Below are 27,344 nucleotides of genomic sequence, written 5' to 3'. Positions count from 1 at the left end.
ATCAATTATTTTTTTATATAAGAATAAAGTCTGTATTTTTCAAAAATGGGAATTACACCTTTAAGTTTTATAAGGCTTGACACAGTCTTCCAGCATTAGCGTTAGCTGAGGCCAGAGGCTTTGCTGACACATTTTAGTCCTGAAGTTCCTTACCTTTGATGTCTTAAAGCTCCTGTATTCTCCCCTGCTGTGTCAGTGTTAGTATTTTGCTTTTTATGACTGTTATCTTTAACAAGGGTAGAATGCAAGGTGTTCTTTGTTTAACTTTTAATTGATCTTCAGGGAGTTGCTTGCAGTTGGCCTTCTATTCCTTGAATGTAGTTGTCGATAAGAGTTGGGGTAGCAACTGTGGCTGTTTTGTTTTACCTCAACTTTGTGAGCTGCTTCATAATTTGATTTTAATATTTGTAAATAGTGCCTAGTTGCTACAGCTATAGTCTCTATGTATATTATCACATAAATACAAAACTCTTAGCACCACATGCTGAACAGAGGTTTATTATGGTAGGTTCTGACCATCTTTAGACTTAAACTTTGCCACCTGATGTGTCTGAAAATAGCACACGGAGGACTCTAACAAAACAGTTGTCTTAGTTGATTATAGCCATCGGGTCTACTGCTTTCCAGAGCTGTTTTAACAGCTAGCAGAAGAGACTGTGTACTGAATGTTTGACCTCCTTGCTCTGTTTATTCTTCTCCCTGTCTCAATGGTCATGCATCTGGCAAATATTGAATTGGGCAAATTAATTGTGATATGTTGATAAACACTCAGCAGAAAAACGCCTAAGACTGGTCTTTGTACTTAATCATAACTGTTTTTCAGCCTAATTTTTTTTTTCTTTGGGGGGTATCTTTTTCTTTAGGCATTGTCCAGGGAGGAGCCCTTTCAAGCATTTGCACTCAGATTATGACAACTGTCGATCAAGAACAAAACAAAGTCCTGTGGATCCCAGCTGGCCCACTGTAGATTTATTTTGCTGTGAAACCGCTTTGCAGGTGTAAATAACCAACTAACTTTCTATCCAATGGACTCTGTCCATTTCTGTCTTTATAAAGATATAAGTGATTTCTGTTTCATGAAGGGGAACGATAACACTGAACACAAAAACAAACAAAAAAAAAACAAAACACGATGCATGTGGGAAGGGGTTCGTCACTTCACTGAGCTTGTCTCTTACATTGTGCGTGTACATGCGACAGGTTGTCATGTGGTGTGCAACCTGTGTGTACTTCTCCATAAATAATGAATTTAGCAATGCTGCAAAACCCTGTAGAATGACCAGTTTACAAAAACCTTTTCTAAGTATTTGGTTGTTGCTGTTTACTTGAATGTCCTTTTTTTTTTTAACTGTGTCCTTTAATGTAATGAGTTAACTCTCCACAACAGAGTGAAATTCTGAGTGAATGGTTTATGCGCAACGTGACTCTTACTTGCAATTTTTACTATTTCTAAGCACATTTACTTGACAACCAGATAATAATGTGGGATTTTATGGTACGTCTTGGGAGTAAGCTCAGAAGGAAGTACACTCCTCTACGGAGCAGACCACTGTTTGTATTATGTCAACACTTGTCTGTCGAAGATACTGTTTCTTGTTTTATGCATGAATCTAATATTTAAACATCGTAATATATCTGAACAATCCAAGCTTAAGTGTGTTGAGAAATATTGATTTTTGGTTGTTGGGCCTGGTTTAAATACTGGTGGAGAACGGTCCTAAGCTAGGCCTAGCATGCTGTGCCCTGTCTCTTTTAGATACTGTAAATATGGAAAGCTTATGTTGGTGCAATTTTGCAGGGTAATTCTTATCTTTGTATTTCAGTGTGTAGCATTCACATAGATTTGTTTTTATTTAAGGCCAGCCGCAGGTTTAGGGTTTTGATTAAAAGCCTTTAGGAAGGTACTGAATTGTTAATGTTTTCACTGTAAAAAGTGATCATTTAGTTTTGGTTGCAATACTTATTTACCTATTGTACCAAACTCCATTGTATCGGTTCCCTTTTTTTTTTTTTGCACTTCTGACTCTGTGTTCCTAACACAGGTTTCCTACCTGTCTCTTCTGTCTCTGTGCCATGTTTTTTGAGTACTGTATTTTAATTGTTCTTAAAATATTATTTGAGTAGAACTGCTTCTCAATCACTGTTCGTAACATTTCATTATGTAGAGGTTTCTAGTTTTACACTACAGCCTGCAGTTTTGTTTGTTTGCAGCTTAAGTAAAAAAAAAAAAAGAAAAAAAAAAAGGGATTCTTCTTGTACAGGTCTTCAAAGAAAGATTTGGTCCAAAACATAAATTGTTTTACAGATGCTATTTTATAGTTCAAAATACTATATATAGTTATATACTATATAGAGAGAGTATTTTTGAACTGTAAACCACACAAAATATATGTATACAGTATTATTTTATATAGTATTAAACCATACTGTTATAATACTGTGTATATATATATAAATTAAGAAGGTGGTATGGATGAATTACTAATCAAAGTATTTGTCATGGTGAGGGACAGCAGTTTTTCTTTTATCTCCTTTTAGCTTGTTTTTTAAAGTTTGAGGTCAGAGTAGACTACAATGGTACAACTGAAACTGGTACTGTTCTGACATGGATTTTCTGTACTAAAATAATGTCACTTTGTATCAAAAAAAAAGGTTGAAGAAACTGATTATAAGCAAAATAAAGGTCAATTTCTATAACTTGACTTGTGTGTAAAAGGTGCTTATACCTCATGGCCTGTTTGACTCTGTTTAGGGCCCAATACAGGGTTTTATCTCTTGCCTAAAATGAGTGTATATAGGTACAAGTGTCCACCTTGAAAGAAACAAATTTTGTTTTTGTCTTTTTGCCCCTGCCTTGTGTACAGGCCCATAAATACCAAATAAAATAGCTAAAAGCCATAAATACCAAAGACTTTAAAAAACAGCAGGTTGCAAGAAGGGACATTTTGGTTTCTGTTTGCCTATTTTTAACGTTCTGTGTCCAAGTGGTACATAAGGATTTTAAGCAGAAATTTTTTTGTATTTAAAAATGCAAGGTTTGGTAGGAGAACAAATCTATTACAGTTATTTTGACGAGAGTGTCACTGAGAATTCCTGCCCTGTGTTCAGGTGAAACCTCAATCGCCAAAATATTTATTAATAGCTTTAAGGTACTCTGTACCTGTATTCTTTAGCTCTGTTTTTACAGTTCAAATAAACCAACCTGGTTTGTTCATTGAGTTATCTTAAACTTTAGAGAAGGTAATTATTTTGTATTATTTTTTCTTTTTTATCAGTTGTTTTATTCTCAAATACTAAATGGTCAACTTGAGCATGAACCAGACTGGAAGAAGATCAGTCTTCTAGTAATTTGAGTACAGGACTTGTACACCATCTTCAAATAGAGGACAAAGAGAATGAGAATGCTCAGGCTTTGGCAGGTCAGTAAAAAAAAAAAAAAAAAAAAAAGCCATACCATGCATGCCTTCTGATCACAAGAAAGTAGAATTGAAGGCTTGGTTAAACACAGAATAAGTTTCCTTCAGCTCAGATTAAGAGTTACCTGACACACCATTTTATTTTATAATACTACATGCTGGAGCTAGATTTGGCCATTGTTCTGAAAACAATAACTTCGTACAGGTCTTTAAATAGAGAATATAGCTCTGTGGTTATTTAGTAAATCCTTTAAAGGTAACATAGTTATATGACAAAATCTGCAAATGTCACCCTCCTGCTTTTAAGCTGCCATGTGTGCAGTGTGTATTGCTGTAGGTATGGAGTTAACTTTTTACTTTATTTCCCATAGCTAAACTGGCATAAAATGGCTGAAGATACTGTGTCCCATCTGTATGATCTGTTGTTAATACGTTGACAAGCATCTGTCTTACGTACTTACAGACCTTTGCATTCTGTTCACGTTGACCTGAATTGCAGGGCAAGGGTTTGTTAGATACAGAGTTACGGTCCAGCAGCTGCCAACTCCTCTGCATCAGACAAGGGTCTTTTTTTCAGAGTCTGATAAATTGGTAGGCCATATCATAATCCCTTTCAGTGAATGCCAATCATTGTGCTAAGCAGTCTTGAACAGCTTTTCTAGATACACCTGAGATAGATGTATTCATGGTTGAAGCGTTATAATCTTTTCTAAAATTATGCTTAAGGCTGCATATAATTTCTAATATTTCTATTTCACAATGGATGATTTCTTTTAAAATATGCTGACACTGGAGAAATGTGCACTCATTTGGAAACTGAAGAGACATCTGTGAAAAATACGAATATCCAACAAGGCAGACTTCAGAGTTGTGCACTGATTCATTAATGGTCCCAGACCTGCAGAAACTGAACAGAATAAAAAAGGTGTTTGGCTTCTTCCTTTAAATTCTGTTATATCTAAATTTTGTTATATCTGCTGTGTCAATTGGTGTAAGGTGTTTTTTATTTATTTGGTTGCTTTTGAAGAGAGCTGTTTTATTTTTTTCAGCCTTAATTCTCTGTCATTTTGCTTAGAAAATGTCTCAGTGTTCTTCACTGAAGAAGTACATTTCTGATGATCGTTTGATAGCAAACAATTATTCTAGTTGCATTCTTTTCCTTTTAGTATTCAAAGACATGCTTTTGCTAGCACAACCTAAACAATGCAACCAAAAGCCAGGTGAATAGGGGATTCTGTCACTGAAGTGCAAATGTACTAGCTTAATTTGGGATTCAGCACTATTTTAACAAACAATTTTGTTCCCTATGAGTAATTTTAGGTTAACTTTGTAACTTTTCAATAAAAAAGCTGTCTAGATGGATTTTTTTCTTCAAGTAAACTGTGCATAAAAAGAATATTGTGAATAAAAAAACTCAAAATATTTTCAGTACTGTAAACCTACAAAACAACTTCCAGTACTGAAAAAGTTTTCTTTTCTTTTATATATTATATTCATTTCGTATAGTAATTTAGTTTAAAAACAGTGAGAAAGGAACTTTAAAGGTACTTTGATTGTAGTGTATCTCATCCAAGTATGAGCTTGCGATGGGTTTTCCTCTACAAGACATGCCTCTTAATTTAATCCCGATACATGATGCACGTCTGACAGAATACAGTGATTTCTCTAAGATTGGAACCCAGTCATTCAATGCTAGATGCTTTAAAATGTCACTGGTAATGTTTCACTTTGATTTGCAAAGGCCTTTTTATTTTTTTTCTTTTGTTTTGTTTTCTCAGGGCAGGTGGGAATGCCTTTTTTATGTAATACTTCTGTTCTCTAAAGGCAGGGAATCATTGGCTTTCTGGAAACAGTGACTTTGCTCTGCAGAGCAAGTGACCCTTTTCCCAGAACTTCTGCTTCTGGTTTTGGTACAGATTCATCTTATCTCATTAGAAATAATGGTAGTCATTTAAAATAATCATAACTTCCTAATGAGCCAAATCTGCCTACTCTTCAAGTACTAAACTTTACTCAAATCCTCTAATTGGTTAACCCAATTAAGACTATTTGCAGCCAACCTGTGACAAACCTGAGTATGTTTGGAATTTTTCTGACGTTTACATAGTGCAAGCAACAAAAGTCTGAAAATGCATCGTTCCATCCAAATATGGTGTCCTGGTTTCAGCTAGGATAGAGTTAATTTTCATCCTAGTAGCTGGTATGGTGCTGTGTTTTGGATTTAGGGTGAAAATAAGGTTGATAACAGGCTGATGCCCGTTAATTGTTGCAGAGCAGTGCTAACACTAAGTCAAGGACTTGCTTGCTTCTCTTACCACCCTGCCAGCAAGGAGGCTGGGGGTGCACGAGAACCTGGGAGGGGATGCAACCAGGACAGCAGACCCGAACCGGCCGAAGGGGTATTCCATACCATGTAATGTCATGCTGAACAATTAATATGGGGAGGCTGGCTGGGTGGGGGACCACTGCTCAGGGACGGGCTGGGCATTGGTCAGCAGGTGGTAACTTACTTTGTACATATTATTATTACTATTTATTATTGTTGTTGTTATTTCTCTTTCTTTTCTATCTTAGTAATATGTCTTTTATTGCAACCTACAAGCTTTTACTTTTTTTACCATGATTCTTTCCCCCATCCCACCGGGGATGGGTGGGAGGTGAGTGAACAGCTGTGTGGTGCTTAGCTGTCTTATGGGTTAAACCACAACATATGGGTAAGGGGTCTAAGTATGATTTTGTATCCTGTAGTTTTGTAGTGACAATTACTGAAAAATTTTTGATTCCAGTGGAATCAACCGAAAGGTCCTAAGGTAAGTTATAGGCTCACATATGAGAGAGAAACTTATTTTCTCCTGTGAAGATACGATTTGAAAAAGCTAGCAATTGCTTTTATTATTTTAGTAACAAATAGGTTTGTGATGCAAAGATAAATTAGTGCAGTTTCTGAAGAACGTAGGTGTATGGAGTGGAGTTCCAGGATGGTGATACAAGCTGCAAGTCCTCAGCAACCCTTAAGGTTGGTCCCATGGCTACAAATCAGCGTTGCTTATATGTGGGGCTGGTTGAACGGTCTGACCTTGTGCAGCTTCTGGCTGCAAATGTTTTTCTAAAATTCAAATGTGAAGAGATTGCTCAGACTTTTATACACTGACTTGTTCTGTAGTAAAAAATGTGTGTTTAATAGCCACAATTATGGTGTGACCTGTTGAGACCTGCTGTGACTGATTTGCAGTTCAATTATTTAGAATTAATTTTTCAGGGTGGCACCACATAGTTGATTCCAGAGTGACTATTTTACAGCCACAGTCTAACTTGAATGAAGTTGTAAGAACAATTGCATATCCTTGCCTCCTCTGTCCTTCGACCGTACATGGCAGGGTTTCCCTCAGAGCCACATGATTTGAACTCCAGGAGACATTGAGTTCGGAAGTGTGGGTCTGCACTGGCTTCAATCCACTGCTATTCTCTTCCATGTGATACTTCCTAACACTTCAGTCCATCTTGGCATGAAATAACCCTAGCAAGATGTTTTTAGTCCTGGCCCCAGCGTGCTCAGATGACTTAAAGGGCATGGTGGCTGTTTTGAGCCTTCCAGGGCTTCACACTGTGCCTTGGCTGTCTAAGCCCTCTGAGGCCACTTGGTGCTTCAAAAGAGCATGCAAATGTTTTTGTCCTTGGGGGAAACCTTGTCCTTTTAATGGGACAGTTTTCCTTTTTCTGGGATAGCACAGAAAATAGAGTAGAATGCTTCTGAAATGGGGTTTCTGACCAGCAATTGCTGCTGCATTTTTCATTTGTCATTTCCTGGCTGCTGTGTACATATATACACAGACACATAACTTCAGTAAGTGTTCCATGAAATTTTCCTTGGAATAGGTTTATCTAAGATCTTTGTTATGGATACATCACAAGCTCCTTCTTTTACAATTAGATGCAGCTTTAATTAGATGCAGCTTTAGTTTCTCTTTGCTCTAGTCTTGCTACCTTTAGTATATGCATCCTCTGTCAAGGTGTGTCTTCCAGTGCAGACTTCGTATTAGTGCCATTTCCTTTCTTCATGCATCACTTGCGTCAGTACTCCACTACTTTCTTACCTGAACTCTGATTTGTTCGTTTTTTTCCATAGCTGATGCAACCTAACTTCTCTCTTCCTCAGCCTGTTACCTAATGTTAAAGTATCTTGGGACGTTATGTAAAGCCTGCTTTGTAAAGCATGCTGTGCAGTTGAGTATTAATTACTGATTTGATTTTAGACACTTGTTATACTCATTGTTGAGGATCTTGTGAGCAGTAGCAACTGACCTGATGCTTTAGCAAGGCTTCCAAGTCTGCAGTTTCTGAAGGAGATGCCTTGCTGTGTTTCTAGCAGTGTCAGCACTACGTTTGTAAAAGAACTGACTTGGTAAGCAACAAAAGACAACTTGAGGAAGTACACACACCTGCCTTAGGATTTTGTGACCTCTGGCTTGCAGAGGCTGCAATTTTTGAATTGATTTTGATTTCTGTCTACACTGTTTGCATTCTGCAGTCACACTGCACTGGTAAGGTATGCAGAAGTATAGCTGAACCGACTCGGTAAAATTACTGAGATCAAAAAACGGTGCTTCAGTAGAAATAAACCATTGCTGCTCTAATTTTGTTTGCTCTAACTTAGGATGCTACTGAAGTTAACAGAAGTCAGTTGATGAGTTCTGAAGTGCTGGAATTCACCTGAAGTAGCCATGTTTGTCTCATTTCTTCCCCACCCTGCTTTTGCACTAAAGCCCAATTCTTACTCTAATTCCTATGTGTTATCACTCTTTAGTCTGCAATACACAGTGTGACAAACAAGAACAACTGTTGTTTGATGTTACAAGTTAAGGGCCCTTAAGATCACTTTTGGTTCTTTTACTGCGAGGTCTGTTCAGATATATATACAAATGCTTTTGTTAAACAATTACACCAGAGTTCGAAAGACATTTTCTTTTTTGCTTTCAGTACTTTGATAATGACTTTCAAACTACCTTATTTTTAGAAATCATCTTGTGTCCAGACTGAATGCATCAGTGGCACCTTAATGCTTATTTGTTCTTGTTCTATTTTAACTTCACTGCCTCAGTATGTATTTGATGATGCAGAGCACTTTCAGCTTTTGTTTTACTAAGATAAAAAAACTTACCTCGTTGTGTCTCATATAGTAGGTTCTTCATTCCTGCAAGCTCTTCTCTGTGCCTTTTATAGGTTGAATGAAGGAACTTTGAATAACCAAGGTTTGCTACCACATGAGCGAATGGAAATGTGGCTTTCAAGCCATTAAATTAAGTTAACACTTGTAAAAGAACAGAGTTGCTCTCTTCTAGTACAGAACAATTACATTGATTGGAGCAATGAAGGTTCCATTTACAAAAAGTTTCTAGCTATGCCACAATCTTACTTTCTGGTTTAAAACACTGTCAGTTTTCCATTGAATTCTTAGAGGAGCTCTTTAATCCAGGGACACTTCTTCAAATATACCAGATGCAAAACAAATTTGTTTATATCATTTTAAAATTTTTTTGTGTGTGTGTGTCTTTCTGCTGTCCCATGCTACTTGTGAGATGTGTTTGTTTAAATAAGGGTTTGTTCCATCATTAAATTGGCATGCTTGATGATGTGAATTCAAGGTTCTGTACTCCTTCCAAACTGATGTTCGTTCCTTACTGGAAAAATAAAAGGCCAGCTAACCTGTCCAGTGTGGGATTCCCACCAGAATATATAAAGGGTGTGGTGTTCCTTTCTTATTGTTGTTGTTTTTATATGTAATTCTGCAAATATAATACACAACATGAATACTTCTTAGAAACCAGTGGTACTACAGATAGGTAAGTGGCTGATTTAGGGTTTCTTAGTCAAAATGAAACAAAAACTACCGAATTGTTTAGAACGAGGCTGATAGATTATTTACGTTAAGAAAAAAAGTGTTCTGTTTTTCATTTAGCCTTGTTTGATTTTTACGATAACAATTTAAAAAACTGGTATGAGTCTGAAAGTTATATTTAGAAAATGTAAATGAAAATGTTCAATATAGTGAAAATGAAGTATTTCATTTGGTAGGTGTTGAAATAAGGCATTCAGTTTCAGCAACAGGACAGCTGTTGTTCTGTTTCATCCAATTTTATGATACGCACTATTTGCAGGATTTTTTTTTTGCTTCTCACAGAAAATATCTCATTTTCACTTTCCTTTACCTGTTCTCAATACAAATGTTTTTCCCCCCATCTGAATCAAGCTATAGGCCAGTGACATGTTGAAGGGGCTTGCAGCTTTTCAATCTTTACAGTAATAGAAGCCAGATATTTAATAATATTTGAAAGAGAAAGGACACTTGTAAACGTATCTCAAGCCAGCTATTGAAAAATTGAGTTATACTGGATAATTATCACTAAGAGTTTTGTTTGGGGATATTTAGTGTGCATAGTAGACAGAATGCATTGAATAGGGGGAAAAATAATAATTCTGGTGAGTGTGAGACTAAACCTCACTTTTCCCAGTATGTTAATATTGCTAGTACCAAAGCTGCAAGAATTTTTTTTAAAGAAAGACCTTTAAAAGTGTTTTTTTTTCAGAAATAGTAGTACTTGATAGATCATTGGCATTTATCAAATCTTATTTTCAAATTTGAAAAAAATCCCTTTATGCCAGCTGATTATTTATTTTAGTTACAACATTTCATTTGTAGTTGTTTGTTTTTCTTGGAAGATTGAGTAGAGTTTTAAACTGTCATCCTCAAGGTCACAAGCCTGACAGATTTTTTTTTGTGTATTATGAAGTACTTCAATAATCAAGAGCTGAGTCAGACAGTTATGTTTAGAATAAAGAAAATAAAAGAATGCGTATTCCATGACAATTTCTTCTTTAAGACAGTGTTAGCAAGATCAGTGGTGAGAATTGCAACGTTAGCGATGACTCTACATCAACAGCTTTCACACATTACATGAAAGCACAAAGTGACTGAATCTTAAAATAGTGTATGCAGTAGTCTATAACACAACTAATGAGAGTTCCAATAATGAGGGTTCTGAGGAGATTGAAAAAAAAATTGCATATTTCTTATCTGTAAATCCAGCGTTACTAGTGTGTTAATTCAAAATGCCTAATATGGGCTATTTTGTAACAATCACTGTAAATTGATGAAGGCATACTAAGCCTTGTATGGACATAGACCTTTAGTTGAGACCAGACAATAATAATCTAGTCTCTAAAGTATGCAAAAAGCACGAGAGAGCATCAAGCTGACTGGCTCGGTGTCAAGTCATGCTTATAAAAGGTATGACTTAAAATGGAAAGCCTTTGTGACAGTTTATGCTGACTAGCTCGATGTGTATAGCCTATGCAGAGTTATTTTCCACCTATTCATAAATACACAAGCAAGGAAATTGGCTTTAAACACGGAGGGCTGCAGACAGTTCTTTTGTTTAGTCAAATAAAAATTTTCCGATGGGCATTTAACTGTTTGTAATTTATAGGCAGCAGATGGTTTTTGTTCTGTAGTAATTGTTTTTACAGAATAGAACTGTAGTAGACCTTGTGAGGATTTGTTGGCTCTTTTCTCATAGCTAAAGCTCTTTCTTGAAACCACTTGAGTTTTTTAATTAAAAAGGGAAAAAAAGTGACTTCCTGAAACGACCAATGCTTATTATTTTATTATATTCTGTAGTGGTGTGTGTTTGTTGTTTAAGAGGCAAAGAGCGTTAAACATGTTGTTGAACTCAGCCCTGGAAAAAAGTATCCTTAAGTGTTCAGACGATTAAAGCATAATATTAGTTTGCTAAAACTGTCTCTGCTTTCAGCTCAGGTAAAGTGCAGTGGAACAAGACATAGGTCCTGAGAACTGTTCTTGAATCCATCTTTGTTTAAAATGAAGTGTCTACAATTTCCTGATAGTGGAACAAGTTGTGTTCTTCTTGTTTTGGGACTCGTGAAGAAACAATTTGATTTTTTTTCCTTCCATTCTTGTCCCCCTGAAATAGACGCTTTACCCCTTGCTGTAGGCACAAGAACAGGAACTGAGGCCTCTCATTTTATAAACGCTCCTGCCAGAAGCATATTGTTAAGTTCTATTTAAAGCATATTAAGTATTTTGAGTGATCAGAGCAATACCAGGAAGCTTTAACCTTAATAACCTATATGCTTGTTTGACAAAGCTTTCACAGCAGAAGTCACTGTTGTATAAGCCTTCACAGATTCAACACTTGTCTCGTTATAGAAACATATGTGCAGCTGGAGTAGCATGTTCCTTTTAGGACTTATTCAAAGCTCTCTACGGTCCTCCAAGATATATTCATACAAATAGAGAGAGAGAAAGCCCTTTAATACACAAGCATTTGAAATACCAATGTCCTGTTATGTTGACTTCGAGCTTTAAATTTTAAAGGTCCAGAATTCAATGGTAACAGCATTTTTCCCCTAACATGCAAATTTAATGAGTACCAGTTTCTAGAATTATCTACTTATAGAAGTTCCTTTTAAATTGAAAAAAAAAACCCACAGATTTGCATGTTTGTTTTGCTTAGGTACCTATGTAAGTAATACAGTCATTAACTTGTCAACTAACCACTCTGCCATGTGTTGCTGTCTTGTACACGGCGTATGCAGATTATCCCGGTGCCGAACTAAAAGTTACTACATCTTTCCTTTTGCGCTCTATGCATTGGGCCATGACCTTTCACTTCTAAATTTCTTTATTCAAGTTACAGACACCTCTGAGTACAGGTTTTGATGTGAACTGTGCCCTGTTTCTAGTGCTAACACCTACCATCAAAGGGCACAAGAAACGGTCTTGTTCTGGCACGAGGAGAAGCATGGCTGCAGTCCAGCACTGCCTGCTGTGTGTTTTCCCTGTACGTTTCGGGTTGCTGTTTTTTCAGGGACTGAGATGCTGGCTGGGTTTCTTGCTTATCGCTCCTCACCCTGCCAGAGGCCCCAGGGTCCCCACTTGCTAATGTTTCCCCCCCACACCTCCATTTGCTCTGAGACTATGGAATTACTTCAAAGCTGTTTTAATTACCTGGATTCTACAGGTGGCCTCCCTGGTTGTGTTTGGAGAAAATCTAGCAATAGGGAAAAGGAATGGGACAACAAGTTCAGTGAATGGTTAGCTGCTGCAATGACCCAGAGGAAAATAATGAAAACAAGCCCTTGAATAGTGAAGTGGTCTGCGAGAGGCTGAGCAACACCAGATGTGATGGCAGGGGTGGCCACATGTTGGTTTTCCAGTGCTGTTGTCTCTTGGCTCTTGTGTCATATCCCAGAAGATGAGACCTTTTTATGCAGCTTAGCACCTTTGCCCTGGTTTACGGTAGTACTCTAAATGATGCCTTAAAGAGTAGAGGCATGTCAGCCCAGTTGTTTTGCTTAACAGGAGAAGTGTGCTACACAATGGTGCATAAAGAGTCAAACTACCTTAGGACTGCAGATTTCATTGCACTCAGTGAGGCAAATAATTACTCCAGGAAATAACATCTCAGTATCTCACGATCAGCATTTCTCTAGTTTACTTCTTGCATCACTCTGTTCCTATTTCTTCTGGCCTTTCAGAAAGGACTTCTCCCTCTAGTGCCACTGAAGGCGGCTCAAAGGCAAAGCTTGTTGCTACCTTTTGTTGTTGCTCAGACAGCTGAAAGATCAATTTGGTCCTGTTTTGAAGTAAAGCTGAGTTTATACCAGTCGACACAATGGATATAGCTATGGACTACAGCCAAAGCTGGAGGAAGAGTCAGTCAGTTTTAACCTGATGAAGGGCAGAGATGGACATAAATTCCCCTCTCTAACAGTTGCCAACATTTTTCTGATTGGCTGCTTTGTGTTTGCTCTTTTGTAAGCTTGTAGAACAAAGGAATTTGAAGGACAAAAGTCTGGACCACAGTAGTGTTTCGGTTAATGGAGTTTGTTCTAATTTACCAGTGTTTCCTACTAGAGGATTAGTTGATGTTATGCAGCATCTCGGGTAGCCCTAGATTTTCAGGAGAACTATAATACAGTGAAGTTAGTCTTGATTTCCAACAAGTACTAAGTACCAATATTCTACTCTTTTCATTAATGACAAAAAGGAGTTCTGAGCACCTCTGAAAAGCTGGCAGTAGAGACGTTTGATACAGTACAAAACTACAGCTTGGTGGTGGTTGTTCCCAGCTGCCATGAGTGCTGTGCTCTCTGAAAGACAGTGGTCTAGAATGGCTGCTATAGATCGACTTCCACCGAAGCTGACACTTTTACACATATTTTGAACTTAAGTTGCTGGAAGACAAAGACTAATAGAGTATCCTATCTTGTTTTTAGTTTGTTTGTTTATCAAGGCCTGTATTTCATTTCCTACAAAGCATTTGCTTTTTTGGCAGTATGATAAATCAATTAGAAGAGGCCACTCAGTTTTCATCCCACATCTTCCTAAATTTCACAGAATGCATTTTGGATGGTTTTCTTCATTGCATTCTGTCCATTCCACTACTCCATCTCCAGATCCTAATAGCAGGCATAAGGGCAAGCAAGCCTAATACAGAGCAGTAGGTGGTAGCACCAGCTGCAAGCAAACGTGCACAGCTTTCTAAAAAATCTCGTCTTCTGCACGCCAAGTATCAAGTATTGGGATGATACAACTCTGTTGTGAAAAAAACTGCAGGCCTATATCTGAAGTGGGAAAAGGAAGATGTATTTAGAAAAGGGTCAACTTCCCAGGGCCCTTTTCACTGCTTGAAGTGGTGTCCACACTGAACTTCTGTGCACAACCTGTACCTATAGGAAAGAGAGGTGCTGGCTGCCCAACTGCTGGTGTCTCTCAGCTGTAAACATGGACTTGACCTGCAGCACTTGTCAATACCAAGGATGTGAGAATACCTATATTTACTGACATTCCCTGCAAAGTCATTGCCCTCCTAAAACATGGGTATCAATTACAGCTAGAGAGAAACGTGTCGACTCCAAGGTCGAGAGATGAGAGCATGTAATCTGGAGTTTCCATCACAAGTAATTATGCTTATGCTTCAGCTATTATAAGTTACAAGGTTGCATTTCTTTTATGGATGTTTGCTTCTAATTAAAGAAAATGTGTGTGCTGTAAGAACGCTGCATAAATAGATTTGAATTTTTATCATTAACTCAATTTCTTAATGCATTCCTTTTTCACATAAATCTTTTTTTTTCTTGTGCAAATGTGCTTTGTGCATATGTTGAATGAATTTAACAATGTTCTACTGCATTTATGCTTAACTTTTATCTTTAGAGGCAAGTGTTGCCTGCAGCACAACATAGAATGAGCTTTATAGTTTTGTCTTACTCTTTTCATCACCTTTGGTGTATCTCTGTTCCCTTTTCTCATTTAGTGCCTGTCTGTGTGGAGGCACTTCAGACGGTTAATCTAGTCATGTGAATGTAATGTTGACTACTGAAACCAAAATGGACAGTATGGATACACTCATTCAAGAATAGAGGCATGTTGAAGTGAGTTACACTGCAGAAACAAAAACTTCTTGAATTCTGATGAGCACATTAACGCCACAGTGTGAGATGTGCAAGTACTTCAACTAAAAATGAAGTCAACTTACTTTTCCCAAGTGACTCTTTGCAAACAGAAAAACTCAGTTCCCATAACTCCAGCATCTTGATAAAAGAATGAGTCCATGCATTTTTCTCTTATCCCCAGCATTAATTTCTCTTGTAGCAGAACAGTTTCCCTTGAAGACAATGCTTTCCATTTTCTCTGGTAACCTTGCTTCTTTATTTGTGTTTCAATTATATCATTTGTACTCCCTGCTTGTCTTCCTTATTGTTCTCATATTTATGTTTTCATTATTTACTATGGTTTGAGTATGCTGGTAGATGGAGTAATATTTTTTGACGCAAGTCTTTTATGATGTTTATTGATGAGACATTTGTGAGAACAGTCCCTTTGTACCCTGTTCAGTTATCATTTGTTTTGTGTTCATGTGCTGTTTTTCAGAAGCCTTTCTGTAAGATGCATAAAATGAGACTCTCAGCTGAGAGTAGTTCACAGAACATCTCCTTTTGGCATAGTAGATGCCTTTGTATTTTAACTGAGAGTCGATGAATGTTCTGAGGGTTATATGAACGAGTACATCTGAAGCTACGCTAGCTTAGGGATAAATACAACATGGGATGTCAAGTGTATGCTTCCACAGAAATACTCACCTATGCTATGCGTGTGTAGCATATTTATATAATGGGAGATTCTCCTATCAACCGTGTGGTCTTGACAGTTACTTTTCTGCCATCCCTTTTGAAACTCTTGTTGTGTATCACGACTGTTAACGGGAAGGCTAGTAGCATACCTTGGCCAGTGGAGAAGAGACGGCTCTTTTCTCTCTATATAACTGATATATTTCTCCTCGAAGCAGAGATTGCATTCACTTTACAGTGGTGTTGAAAGATGCAGAAATAAGAAAGTGATGATAAAGCTGCTAGCTGGAGTCTGGAGAAAATTTGTCTCCCATTTCTTGGAAATACTTGTAGAATCTTAGTTAAGTGAGTCTGGTTTGACATTGGATATATACCATGAAAATCTTAGCAAACTTGAAGAGAAGAGAGGAAGATACTATAGTCAACATTAAACTGGCATAAATCTACCCAAACTTGAAGAATTGTTTATATTATCTTTATTTTCCTTAATGTACCTTTTTCCCAAACTGTCTAGATTATGTAGATGCATCCTAAAGTGGTCACCATTCTTTGTCTCAATTGCATGAAGAAGAATGCCATTTAATTTTTTTTGCCAGTCTTGTTGAAATCAGATGGTATCAATTGATATATAATTGGTATAGCACCCAGTAGAAAGAGACTGTTCTTTCTGGCCCTCGTGCAGCCCAATAGGAAAATGTGTAGAACTGCTATATATGGAGGAATATCTGAATGTAATAACGTTCAGATAGTGTGACTAACTGAGGAAGGGAGATGATCTGGAACTGCTGAAATAGCAACTGACACAAAAAAATAGGTGTTATTTGTTTGGTCACAGGGCATTCAATGCTTTCAGTACCTCAGCTGAGTCCCAACAGCAAAGGGACATGAGAACCAGCCTTTCCTGCTATGCCCTGCCCTGCCCTGCCTTGCTGAGCTTGAGTTCTTCAGGAGTCTGTAAGAATGGTCAAATGCATTTTCATTGCTTCTGAAAATGCCTTAATATCAATCCGCACCCACCATCTGTCATGAAATTTCAGGGAAGAGAAATACTGCATTTGAAAAACAGCCTTCAAGAGCAGGGAGATACGAAGGACAGAAATGGCACAATGCTATCTCCACTTTATAAGGAATATAAGTTTGTATTTTGCAGACACTCATAATAATTTTCAAGCTGCAGAAAATGGGCTAATGGAATATATATCATGTATTGAAATAATATAAAGAGATTTATTGACTGCAGAGCAAATATGGGCCCTTTCAGTCTTTCCCATTAAAGAAAACAGCTTTTTGTGACAGGAGAGAAAGTGGGAGTTGATGTTCAGAGTACCCAGAACAGAGAAGACTGGTCATGTCTTCAGCCATAAGCTTTTCTGTCATCTGCTGTCAGCTGATTGCAGTGACAGCTGTAACACCACTGGAATACACATTTTGGCTGTTTCTGCCAGCATCTTGACTTCTCAGAAAAAATGGTTTATATCTGCAGAAAATACAGGAATGTGCTGAAAACAGCCCAGGACTTTCACCTGTTGGTCTTGCTGTTGTGCTGGCACTTTGCAGAATTATAGCAATCAGAGAGCTGTGGTGTTTAGGGAAGAAATCCAAGTGGTATAAAAGCGAGCATTACTGTTGATATTGAGTGAGGAAAAAATGCCAGTAAAGGAAGAAAATGGACAAGAACCCTGTAAGACAAATTAATACAATTACTTTGCATGCCTTGGATGTCTTTGCAGATGATTTTGGACAGTAAATGGTTTTCAGGGAATGCCTTGTTACAAGGAAACTCCAGATGCTGCAGGAAGGAACACCACCAGCTCTGCAGACGGGTCGTTCCAGAGCGCAGGCTCTGGGTTGGCCATAGGTGCAGTGTCTCTGGAGAGCTCCTATTGCTTATTTACTTGCACTACTGGCAGCTGTTCTCTTCTGCAAGTATGGTATGCTGGCTGAATTCTAACTAAAATCCTTACAGCCTACTTAACTTAAAATAGCACATATATTAAAATATGTTGTTTGTCTTCTAGCTGAAGGTGGTGTTTTTAAACAATTTCCATTTTTCACCCCCAAATATGGCTCTTTCAGCTTTGAATGTTTCTCTATTTCTAGCTTGTTCAAGTATTTGGAAGGCTTTATGCATTGCATGTATGAGAGAAGCTGTTATAAATATTTAGCTTGTTAAAGCATTAGTGATTTTTTAACTTCAAAGCTGAAGTAAATGTGGGTAGTTGTAAAGACTCTTCCATTATTTTTTTTTGAATTTTTTTTAACAAACATTACCTTAATAAATCTTTCACAATAGTTTGGGACTTCTCACAGCGTGCCAAACTGCATTTTACGTTAGTACCACTGGGATTCAGAAACTAGACAAAGTGTCAGAGACTAAAAGAAAGAGCCATGCCTGGAATATTCCTAAAAGACACTTCCTGGATCAGTTCTCTCTCCAAGTGCCACTCTGAATGCTCACTTGTCCATTCCTTTCCGCAGACCCTTCTCAGTTGTGATCCTACAGTCTTCCAGTGAAGGGAGGTGCAGCTTTGAACCATCCAACCCTTCCCACCAACACCACTCCTGGAAATGTTGACGGTTGAGCCTTTACTGAGCTTTTACTGCTCTGTCTGAACACCCCTTTTGAAGCATCTCCCTTTCTAGAGCACCGTGCCTGTATCCAGGTTTCATTTTCTGCTCTGGCAACTATCACCTAGAGGCTTAAAATATCCTTGCCTTATTACATCTTGCCATCAGATTTTGAGAGCATCAGGAGGGTGTTTCAGGCTCCTTCTTTTGGTCCATTTAACTGTTCATGTATATTGAATATATTGAACTATAGCTTGTGTTTAACAGTCTTGGCCAAAGTTGAAAATACAAAGAGTGAAAATTTTACGTAAGAATCTGGGTGTTTTTTTTCCTTGAATTTTGATAATTTTGACTCAGGATTTTGCTCGGGATGGGCCCGTTTTGTAGTTGAATTGTGTATTTCCTATTTGTCTGTGATGTTTGAAACATCACACCAGCCTATTGATAGTCCTCAATATCTCAATAGCCTCTGCAAGGCTAGGATTTAAAAAAAAAAAAAACTATAATTGCTCACAGACCATCTTTAGGCCAAAAATGTATTGCAGAACTTACTTAGAGTACAGTAGGAAATGTGCCAATCAGAACATGTTCAATGGTAATTCAAAAATGAAATTGTTTTTCCAATATGTTTACTGTTTGGACTGCTAGTGCTATTTCTAAATTATTTTTTTTCCCTGTAGTCAGGCACAAAGCAAGGGAGAAAGGAGCTCCAAAAAAGGAAGTGTTGAAGATTGCCTTTATGTTAACAGTATGGAAATGTTTAAGTATAAAATTCTTCCCTGCTTTTCAGGCCAGGATTAGACCATCACCAACATGCCCAGGGTGAGTACTGCTCAGTCTCAGAGCTACCCTTATCCATGTTGCCCTTTGTGTTTACGACACCACAATCCATTGGAGAAAGCATAACACAACATTTTCATCATGTGGTTTTGTTTTAATTGGATTGGGTTTTCAGCTAGGTCCAGACAATCACTAATGAAGCTGTGGCTTTCACATATTTTTCACTGAGACTGACCAGAACTGATAATTTATGGCTTGTAGAGCTGATGACCTAGCACTTTCCAAGTTAGATCTGGAGCCAAGCACTGCAGTAATTATTCTGCAGTCAATTTTTAATGGATCTTTGAAAGCTCAGCTTGGGACTGGGTGAGGACCAGAGGCAGTGCAGCAGAGGCACTGACAAAATGGCAGTGGTCACTAGCATTTTATGCAAACTCCAAGTCTCACCATTGCCCTTTTCCAAAAGAAGCTTCTGGCTTATGATCAAAGTGGCTAACGTTGCTCTGTTTTCTGCAGAAATCAGAGCAAAACTATCACACATGCATATATGTATATGACTGCTGAAAAGTTGTGCTAAAATCACTACGGAGTAGTCTACCACATCTTGCTGCCCTTTCCAACAGCTGAAGATATTCAACAGCCAGAGGATCTCTAAATATGCTTTTTTTTTTTCTTTGAAGTGCCACTTCATAATTATTCTGTTAAGCTCAAACAGCAAACTAAGATGAAACGTAGTTCAGAAAGGAACCGAGTTGAAATGCACAGGGAATCGAGATACTGCTCACTAAGGTGGTAGATGGAAGCTGCTTGGTAAGCGTGACGTTTATCTCTTTCAAGATTTTCCTTGGATTTCTGTTGGGACATTTTCTGATTGGGAGAAGATGCAAAGAGGGAGAAGCTGTTTTTAGCTGTATCGTACAGAATATGTAGTAGTTGCTTGCCTTTCTTCCTCTACTGTTTGCATTATATTCTACCGTAGTTCAGCGCAGTTTAATTTATCCCACAGGCCTCCTTAGTAGTTGCATGGCAAAGCCCTAACTTTTATAACATGACTATTTTAAAATTAACAGTCAAAAAAGCTTTTCTCTAGTTAGACAGAACATGAGCTACTACCTTCCCTCTTCTGTCTTCAGGTCACTTAGAAGTCAGCTCCCAAACTCAGTTAATGCCCCCCAACCTGTGTGCAGCTATCCCCGGTGTACATTATCATTTACTATGAACAACTGTTTCACAGTACCGTGTATATACAGCTCAGTATGTCATCATGACTGACGGAGTTATTCAAGTATCCTTAAAAGCTCCAGTACTTGAGAGCTGCTCAAATCTCACGCAGGTTACTTACCATAGAGCAATAGAAGGCCGCTGTGTATTGTCATTGGACCGTAACTTGAAACAGCACCTACAAAAACATCCCAGATGCTCATCGTCATCATAAACGATACTGAGAGGCCTAGAGGAGTAGCTTCATGTACACTCTAAAACAGTGAAATGGCTTTATATATACACAGCGAGACTGAAATACTCTATCAAAAGAACGTGAAGAGACAGAGCCTTGGTGTAAGGATCTATCCCCTGGGTCTTGAGCTGTGCGAAACGCTTTTAAAAGTTAATGGTGCTTCTTATTTTTGAAACGGGTCTTTCAAGATGTCAGGGTAGGATTTCATGCCTTTTACGGTAAACAGAGGTACTGCACATCAAACTGATTGAAAAAGAGCCTCCAACTACTTACTTTTGTGGAACCCTGTATTAAAGTGGTCTGACTCAAAAATAATAATAATAATAATAATGGGGGGGGGGGGGGGGAGAGGAGAGGAGAGTATAGATTGGGTGACTTAAAAGCATCCTGGCATAGAACCTGTTCTGAAACAATGTAATTTGTCAGTCTCTGTTGGATTTCAGGGCTGCTTTTTGTTATTGTTATTTTTCCCACTGAATTAAGGAGGTTTTTGTTTGTTTGTTTAATGGAGGTTTTGTTTGTTTTCGCTCGGTGTGTTTATGTCCATCCCCTCCCACCCAAAGTGCTTGTTGCTCTTTCCAATATTTTGAAAATCATGCTGTCTCTTTCTTCTGCTACAATTGACCTGTATTTCTATTCCTGCATGCCAAACATTGTCTTTACCTATAATTCCTCTTTTCTTGAGTTTTCTGGACTTGCCCTCTTTATCCTAGGCATTTGCTAATTTGTTAAACTTCGCTCCCATTCTTGTCTGAGCAGTTAAGTACAGCAAAGGGACAATTTTCAGTCTGGGAGAATGCTAAAGCATCTTGGTGTATATTGCAGCAACCAGTGACTATGTAGAAAGAATATCTGCATCCCTTAATCCTTTTCATTTCAGAAGTTCTGATTATCCTTGTGACAGAGGTCTCCCTATAACTTTCAAGTTCCCCTTTAGCTCATTCTAGGCCACCACCTACCATGCACATAGATTCCACGTTTCCCTGTCCCTTGGTTAGCAAGGCTATCCCCAAGCTCTCTGCTGAGACTGCCTTTTATCAGAACAGAGCTGGGCTTTATCTTCTACAGGTGTCCTCTGACAAACATGCAAGTATGCTTGCACTTACTAGTGACCTACCCGTTATAGCTCTTTATGCCCTTTATTATGGTGATTTAATGACGTCCATCTATCAAAATATAGCTGAGAATTCCTGCTCTTCCCTATGTGCTTCAAGGTGACGGAAGGGGGAGTATCATGTGCAGGCAATAAGCCTGTTTTGCTTAGTGAGCTGAATAATTAGTAATTTATGAATTCAGTAAACAGTAAACTTGCTCTTGACCTTCCACTTGCACCAGCTGCCTGACGAGGCACCCAGCTGACATGTCCAGCTGCCTGATGCCTCCTCCCTGTGCAAAGTCCCCCCACCAAAGCTCCTGCTTGCTCTGTGCTTGTGTTTCAGAAGGCAGCGTGGTACTGCCTACTCTGCATTGTGCTTTCTGATTCATACTAATTCCTTTATCTTCCTATGGAACATTAAGCATAATCACGATATTGAATAATGGAGGCGTTGCAGATTTAAAAGTGGGATCTGCTCAACTAAAAATAGCACTAAAGCAAACCCTGTCCTTCTGTGCTGAAGGACTGGCTGGTATTTGCAGTGCTGTATAGTCATTAAACTCGAGCATAGGAGTAGGAAAGAATGCCAGCCAAGGGGGACCAAGAATTATAGCCTTGTCCTGGTTTATTCCAAGCTCCTCCTTTGCTCTGTGACCTTGAGTTTGTCACGTGGTGTACCCAAACCACCAACTATTTGCCTGTAAAGTAGGTATAATGCTGGTTTTGCAACTCCTGAGTGTAAATGAAGGAATTCATTTTTTGCAGAGAACTTCAAGATCCTTGGAGCTGTAGTAGAAATAAGCAGGAGACTACGGGTATATTTGGTACTCATTTCTCTGAATTTTAAAGGAAAAATAACTTTACAGTAGACGAGTTCAAATAATTCCTTGAAAATATGTCTTGGCATACTAGACTAAGGCATCCATAATGCATCCTCTAATCTTTAGCCCCAGTTGCCATGATTTCTAGATTTACTTTGGTCAATACTGTGATTTGAAGTTAGCTTTTAAATTATATGTTCCAAGGCAACTATAACAGAAACAGTTTTATAGGAAGAGAAACCTCGTTTTTTCTTATCTTATTCTCTCTTAACCTTCTGCTGTCCAGAATCTTGCTAGTTCCCTATATACTTCCACATGATTCTGTCAGACAAATACTGACTTGGAAAACGAAATCATATTTACAATAAGAAGATTTTGGCTTTTAATAGTTAAATTGTAAAAATGACATGCATACTGAACTTTTCCCTTATCTAAAGAATTCAATATTTTTATTAAACTGATGTGTAAAGTAGGAGAGAGCATTACAAATTTAATGTTGAAATGACCTTCCCAAGAGCTAGAAATGTTTTAATATTAAATTAAATCAGACTCTCTTTAGTCCTTAATTCTAAGAGCTGAGGTTCTAAGGAAAACACCAACTGTCACAAGTCTTGCCAATCTGCTTATGCATTTCACTATATCAGTTTTCCTTCCCTTCACTCTCCCTGTTCACTGCAGTTGACTCAGGCTTTTTTTCTAGGTCTCAAAACCTATTTAAAACTCTACAGCTTGCCTCCCACACTCTCCTCTCTATAGTAACAAGCAGCTACAGTCTGCATTCAGATGTCCTGTGATCTTCTTAGGACTGAGGTCTGCAAACAGAGACTGGATATTGTACATATGTTCGGTATAGCAGTATAACTTAAACATCGCAACCTTTTTTACTCAAATCCAGTGAGAGTGTATCGAGGAAACAAATGACTGCAGGTGTCATTGCACTGCTGAGCTGGCTATAGTCCTGTTCCACTAGTTCTTTTTCCTCCTCCTCGTTCTTTAACTAAGAGAGCTTAGGAAGGAGTAATGCTTTTCTTTTATCAGAGCTATGCAGTCTTTGGTAGACATTTGGTAGAGATTTCAGGGCTTTCAGAGTATTTAAGGTAACAGCTCAGTGGCTCGGCTTAGGCAAGTCTCATGACCGATGGTATCATCTCAGGCCAACAGGGTAGCTCTTGCACGTTTCTCTCTCAGCTTCCACAGCTTCCAACCAAGACTTTAACCAGAGACACGTTAAAGCATTAGGATATTTCTGCCTTTTAGAAAAGCCCAGTGAACAGGATGCAACCTTGGGCAGTTAAAACAATGTATAATATGAGACTGTTCTTAGCTGTGTTGTCATGGACAGCCCTGCATTCTGAAGGAACAAACAAAAGCCATAGTTTTACCTTATGTAGAACCAGAAGTAGTTAAGGTCTAGGCTGTGATTTTTATTGTAACTTTCTGGCTGTTATTTTTGGGATGGCTGCCCAAATCTCAAGAGAAAGTATTATAAACAAGACTGTGCTTTTTCCTTCTTATTCTTGCTGTCCACTTTTAGACATGGAATGACCTGTGGTGAACATGTGAGTTTACTTTCTTTGTGTGTATGAAGCTGTCATTCGTAGTATGTTGCTATTGTGTTTCTGTTGTTGTAAAATGAAAATTTTTGAGAGGTCATGCTTTTTTTCCTCTGCTGAGATTTATTCTAGCTTAGGTATTTTTTAGGCATCAATCACTGTTGTTGTGGCTATAAAAGTGAGAAGGATAAGCAGACTACAGAAGATGTTTTTCAGCTGAAGGGAATTAATATTTTTCCTTCTATCAGGCTGGATCTGCTCTCTTGGTATCACACCCATAGTAATAAATCTGGTTCTATATATAGTCATAGAAGACAGCCAACTAAATTGCATATAGACAGCACTGGGGATAGAATCCAGGATCCCATGTTTAAAAAGCTACGGGGCTTGACCACTGATACTAAAGAAGAACAGCTCACGCTTGTTTATTGACTAGTAGTCCCTTCCCTGTGAAAAGGAGACTGGCACAGCCACATGGAGATGCACATGCTTGAACCGATCTGATGCCATCTAGCAGATGTATACATAAGCAGACATTTACATAACAGAAGGTGGTGGAACTCATACAAAGTTTGTGTTCTATCTCCAGTACAATCAGGCATACTCCTGGGTGTTGCTAGCTGAAACTCAGAATTTCTGCTTCTAATTAAAAGAGCATCTGTTTTCAATACCCTACAAAAACGATTCCAGGCTAAAAGACATATACAGAAAATAGCTGCTCCTCTAATTAGTACACTGAATTCTTATCTGTTTTTCTTCTTCCTAGTAATAAACAGTTTCATTGTATTTGGTGTTCATTTGTATCACAGGCTACCCAATAAATTAGATGAGATGTCAATCCATATTACGTTATGCCTTGTCTTAGTCTTTTTAATGAAATAAAATATTGTATAAAAGTAAAATAATGAAGTATTACATGCCATATTATGACATTTTACATAAATGGCAGGATGATTGTAATGCATGATATGACATTCCATATTATGTTGTTACTTGCCATATTGAAGTGACATGTACTAGTTTAAGATCTAACTGCAGCAAAGATGCTCTGTAAAGAATAACTTTTATGTAAGGAGAAGGGGTAAACCAAATCCACTGTATTAGCGTTTTATGTTTTTAGTGACCTTCAAAAGCTACTATAACTTCACAGCAATGCAAAGGAAGTAAAATAAATAAGTCTGTCAATGTAGAAATTATTTCCAAGCAACTAGGAATAAGCCTAACCTTTTACTAGTTAAAGATAAAACTACACCAGAGCATCCTGCTAAGAACATGAAAGCTAGTAACAAAATCTGGTTTTATCACGTCAGAACCTAAGAAGCCTTTCAGAGTATTGTTTGAAGCAGGCTGAAGTTTCAGATATAAATGAAGAAGTCAGGGAAAATAAGTCATTGCTGAAAAGCTAAATTGATACATGGGTTGCATCAGTATTCAGGGAGAAGTTGATCAAGGAAGTTCTTTCAGCAGAACTTTTTCTTCTGTGTTTTTTTTTTTTTTTAATCTCTCATTAATTTGAGAAATTGTCCTAATCTCATTGAAGTTGTAAGAGATTTTTTAAGATAAAAATGTCAATCTCAGTTGTAAAAAGGATCACTAATTATTTACCTTCATGCTCAAAAATACATTAAAAGTGGAATTGTTTAGGAAATGATGTGGTATGTTAGTTCCTCAAAATGTAACCAGGCACAGGGCTGGGACATCGACAGCCTGGCTCCAGAGATGACTGCAGATTGACTGTAAGCTTGGCTTGCATACTAGGCAGATTAGTAGAACCTGTAATATAGAATACAATTCATAGACACACAGGTAGCTATAATATACTAGAGAAAACAGCTTGTTTAAAAGGAGATGTCAACACCTCATAAGTCTGTGTTTGTGAACGCAGTAATTTATTCTTTAAGTTCGTGTCAGGAACCAATGTGGATTTTTCTCACAAGCCACTTCTCAAAGGACCATATTTGATGGGAAACTGACTTTGGAGTAAACTTTGGTTCTGATCACAGAGTTTGTTTCCTATTAATTTTGTTCTCATACCCATTAGTATGTACTAACGTCATTACTGCCATACACATGGAACTGCTGAACTCTGCAGGTGGGCTTCCTGTATCATGCATCCTCAAACCTTTTTCTTTTCGTCTCAAAGAGAACTCAGCACGGTCATTAGGTTTTCTACGGTCTATAGAAACATTTAATGGGATGAAAGCAAGGCAGATAGATATGAATGTGTACAAAGTATATCCCTTAATAAGAACAAAACACTGAGAATCCAACCCTTTGCAAACAGAATCCAGCAAGTTAACATGCTGCTCTGCATAGTTAATAATAATGATCATGAGAATTACACATGGGCATTGAAAGGAGAAGAATAGTTATCGTGTTGAAATACTGTGAGAGATTTAGCCATCAGTGCGCTAAAATAATTGCCTGCCTGCTTTGTCAGCAGCCTTGTCAATTTGATAATAGCTTCAAGTCTTTATTCAGTTGCAACATGAAAAGTCTTTGTATAATGTGCATTGCGATTACAGACTTTGCTGGTAAAGCTATGAATGTCTTTGTTTTGATAATAGATTCTTTCTGAGATAGCTGAAGTTTGTTGATATTGCTTGTTCTGGCTTGGCACACTGAACATATACTTTACTAAAAGAGACTAATTAATAGTAATGTATCTTTATGGTTGTTTTACATCTGTCAATTTTCCCCCCCTTTTTTGCAAATGGTGCCTTCAGCATTTTTGCAGCTGGCATCATAATAAATGATGACCCATCTCTGCAGATGGCATGGGCTGAAGGACTGTACAGGTTTATCCTTTATCACTCCATTGTAAACATGAACTCATTGTCCTCTCAATCAACAGAGAAATGGAAGGAGACGAAGTACAGGCAAAAGGCAAAGCTTTTGGTTCTTTCACTGAGTAGAACAAATCAAACAAGTACAGAAACTTTAGCACAGAAATGGAGAAAATAACATTGGTTTGGTAGGAGGAATTTGTCATCATAAGTGCCTTTGTGTGACAGTACTAACTAAATGAAAAATACTGGTCTTCATGACCAAAAATTTGAAACTGATTGTCAGAGTCTGGAAAGTAATTAGCATTATAGGCATGATTTTCTTTGCAGCTTCCTGTGCCTGTAGACAGTTCCTTGCACCTTCCTTTAGACCAATTCATACAGGCCATGTGAAGCAGGGTGTGTGTGCATCTGTGTCCATTAGATGGCAGTTTGGATGAAATCCCGAATGGCAGCTCCACCATAAACATATGTAGGTCCTTATTGAATGTTTTTATGCAGAAGTTTAAGAAATTTTGAGTTCAGGAATACCTGAAGGGGGAGTGAGTTTTAAAATCATATAACTTTTTTTTTTCTTCTCCAAGGTCTATTACAAGTTTTAACATTAACTATTCTGTGTATAGCTGTATTTGGTTACACAGACTGTTGTGGGTATCTTCGCTGAGTGAGCATGAAAAGGGGAAAGCCTAAACTTTTGGAAAGGAACTGATGCTGACAG

The 27,344-nt window shown here is 37.9% G+C and overlaps 1 protein-coding gene across 34 annotated transcripts in view; it reads left to right on the top strand.

Annotated features, from left to right (window-relative positions):
- Positions 1–27,344, top strand: part of DLG5 (discs large MAGUK scaffold protein 5) — a 170,763-nt gene that overhangs the window by 103,411 nt on the left and 40,008 nt on the right. For 25 of the 34 annotated variants that reach the window (XM_080598304.1, XM_080598303.1, XM_080598296.1 and 22 more), the window contains one exon: positions 864–27,344. In XM_080598304.1, coding sequence (XP_080454430.1) covers positions 864–967 — 104 coding nt within the window. In that variant the 3' untranslated portion in view covers positions 968–27,344. The remainder of the gene's footprint in view (positions 1–863) is intronic. The other 9 variants (XM_080598302.1, XM_080598301.1, XM_080598300.1 and 6 more) reach the window with 4 other exon arrangements.

The sequence above is a fragment of the Anser brachyrhynchus genome, assembly GCF_964034855.1.
Source record: "Anser brachyrhynchus genome assembly, chromosome: 6".
NCBI classification, from domain to species: domain Eukaryota; kingdom Metazoa; phylum Chordata; class Aves; order Anseriformes; family Anatidae; genus Anser; species Anser brachyrhynchus.
Note: the sequence above shows the minus strand (reverse complement) of the source record. Positions and strands in the feature narration are given on the sequence as shown.